The 1,284-nt window shown below is 59.7% G+C and overlaps 1 protein-coding gene across 1 annotated transcript in view; it reads left to right on the top strand.

Annotated features, from left to right (window-relative positions):
* Positions 1–972: 972 nt before the first annotated feature.
* The window catches only part of gcat (glycine C-acetyltransferase), a 14,512-nt gene continuing 14,200 nt past the window's right edge, over positions 973–1,284 (top strand). Inside the window, 1 exon segment of the mRNA XM_038783584.1 lies at positions 973–1,191. Within this exon segment, the coding sequence (XP_038639512.1) occupies positions 993–1,191 (199 nt within the window). The 5' untranslated portion in view covers positions 973–992.

The following is a 1,284-nucleotide window of genomic DNA, read 5'->3' as shown; positions in this document are numbered from 1 at the left end:
TTCATGAAGGCCACACCTTCTCAACCTTGCCCCTTGCGTAAGGTGTGGTGACCCTCAGGTTAAATCACCAGCAGTCAGCTCTTCCCCCTCATAGGGGAAAAGTAGCCTATGGTCACCTCTGACTATGGTGACTTTACTATTGCCTCACAGCTCCAGGGTCCCGGGTTCAATTCTGGCCTCGGTCACTATCTGTGTGGAGTTTGCACGTTTTCCGTGGGTTTCCTCCGGGTGCTCCGGTTTCCTCCCACAGCCCAAAGATGTGCAGGTCAGGTGGATTGTCTCTGGTAAATTGCCCCTTAGTGTCCAAAAAAGGTTAAGTGGGGTTACTGGGTTACGGGGATAGGGTGGGGGATTAGGCCTAGGTGGGGATCTCTTTCCAAGGGCCGGTGCAGACTCGATGGGCCGAATGAGTGTGAGATCAGCCATGATCTTAATAAAGGGCGGAGCAGCCACCAGGAGCTGAATGACTTCCTCCTGTCCCTATTTGTTTTGGACTTTCAAAGGTTTTGTTTTAATTGTTGTGGGTTACACAGGGGCAATTTAAACTCATCTCTAATTGGCCCAATTTAAAAAGGATTCTATTGGAGTTGTGGAAGGGACTGTGCCTTTAAAAGTTCAGTCCTGAACTCTGATTGGTGGAATCGTGTCAGGGAGCTATCCAATGGCTAAGATGGAGCGCTTCCTCCATAACGTCACTGAGCCGCCCTCGGTATACGTCATTTTCCCCGCCCCCGGTTTACGTCACTGTCCCTCCTCCTAGCCCGATTTATGTCTCCGCATCTGTCCCGCCCCCGGTGACGTCACTGTCGCCACCACGCACTTACGTCATCGACCACGCCCCCATCACAGGCCCCGCCCCCATGTATGTCACCGGTCCCACCCCCGCCACGTCCCTGGTACGTCCCCCCGCCACGTCCCTGGTACGTCCCCCCGCCACGTCCCTGGCGCCGCCCCCTGCACACGTCACTGGCCCCGCCCCATCACTAGCCGCCATGCTGGGCCGCGCGCTCTCCGCTGTCCGTTCCTCCGGCTGCAGCCGGGTCCCCTCCCGGGCCCGGGCCGCCCTGGCCCAGCTACACTCGGTGCTGGAGGCCCAGTTGGAGCAGATGAGCAGCGCCGGCACCTTGAAAAGCGAGAGGATCATCACCTCCAAACAGGGCGCCCGCATCAGCGTGGAGGGCACCGCCGGAGGTGAGAGGGGGGGGGGGGGGGGGAGGGGCTGAGGGGGGAGGGGCTGAGGGGGGAGGGTGAGGGGGGAGGGGCCTGAGGGGGAGGGGCTGAGGG

This window comes from Scyliorhinus canicula, chromosome 23, assembly GCF_902713615.1.
Source record: "Scyliorhinus canicula chromosome 23, sScyCan1.1, whole genome shotgun sequence".
NCBI lineage: Eukaryota > Metazoa > Chordata > Chondrichthyes > Carcharhiniformes > Scyliorhinidae > Scyliorhinus > Scyliorhinus canicula.
This window is presented reverse-complemented; position numbering and strand designations above follow the sequence as displayed.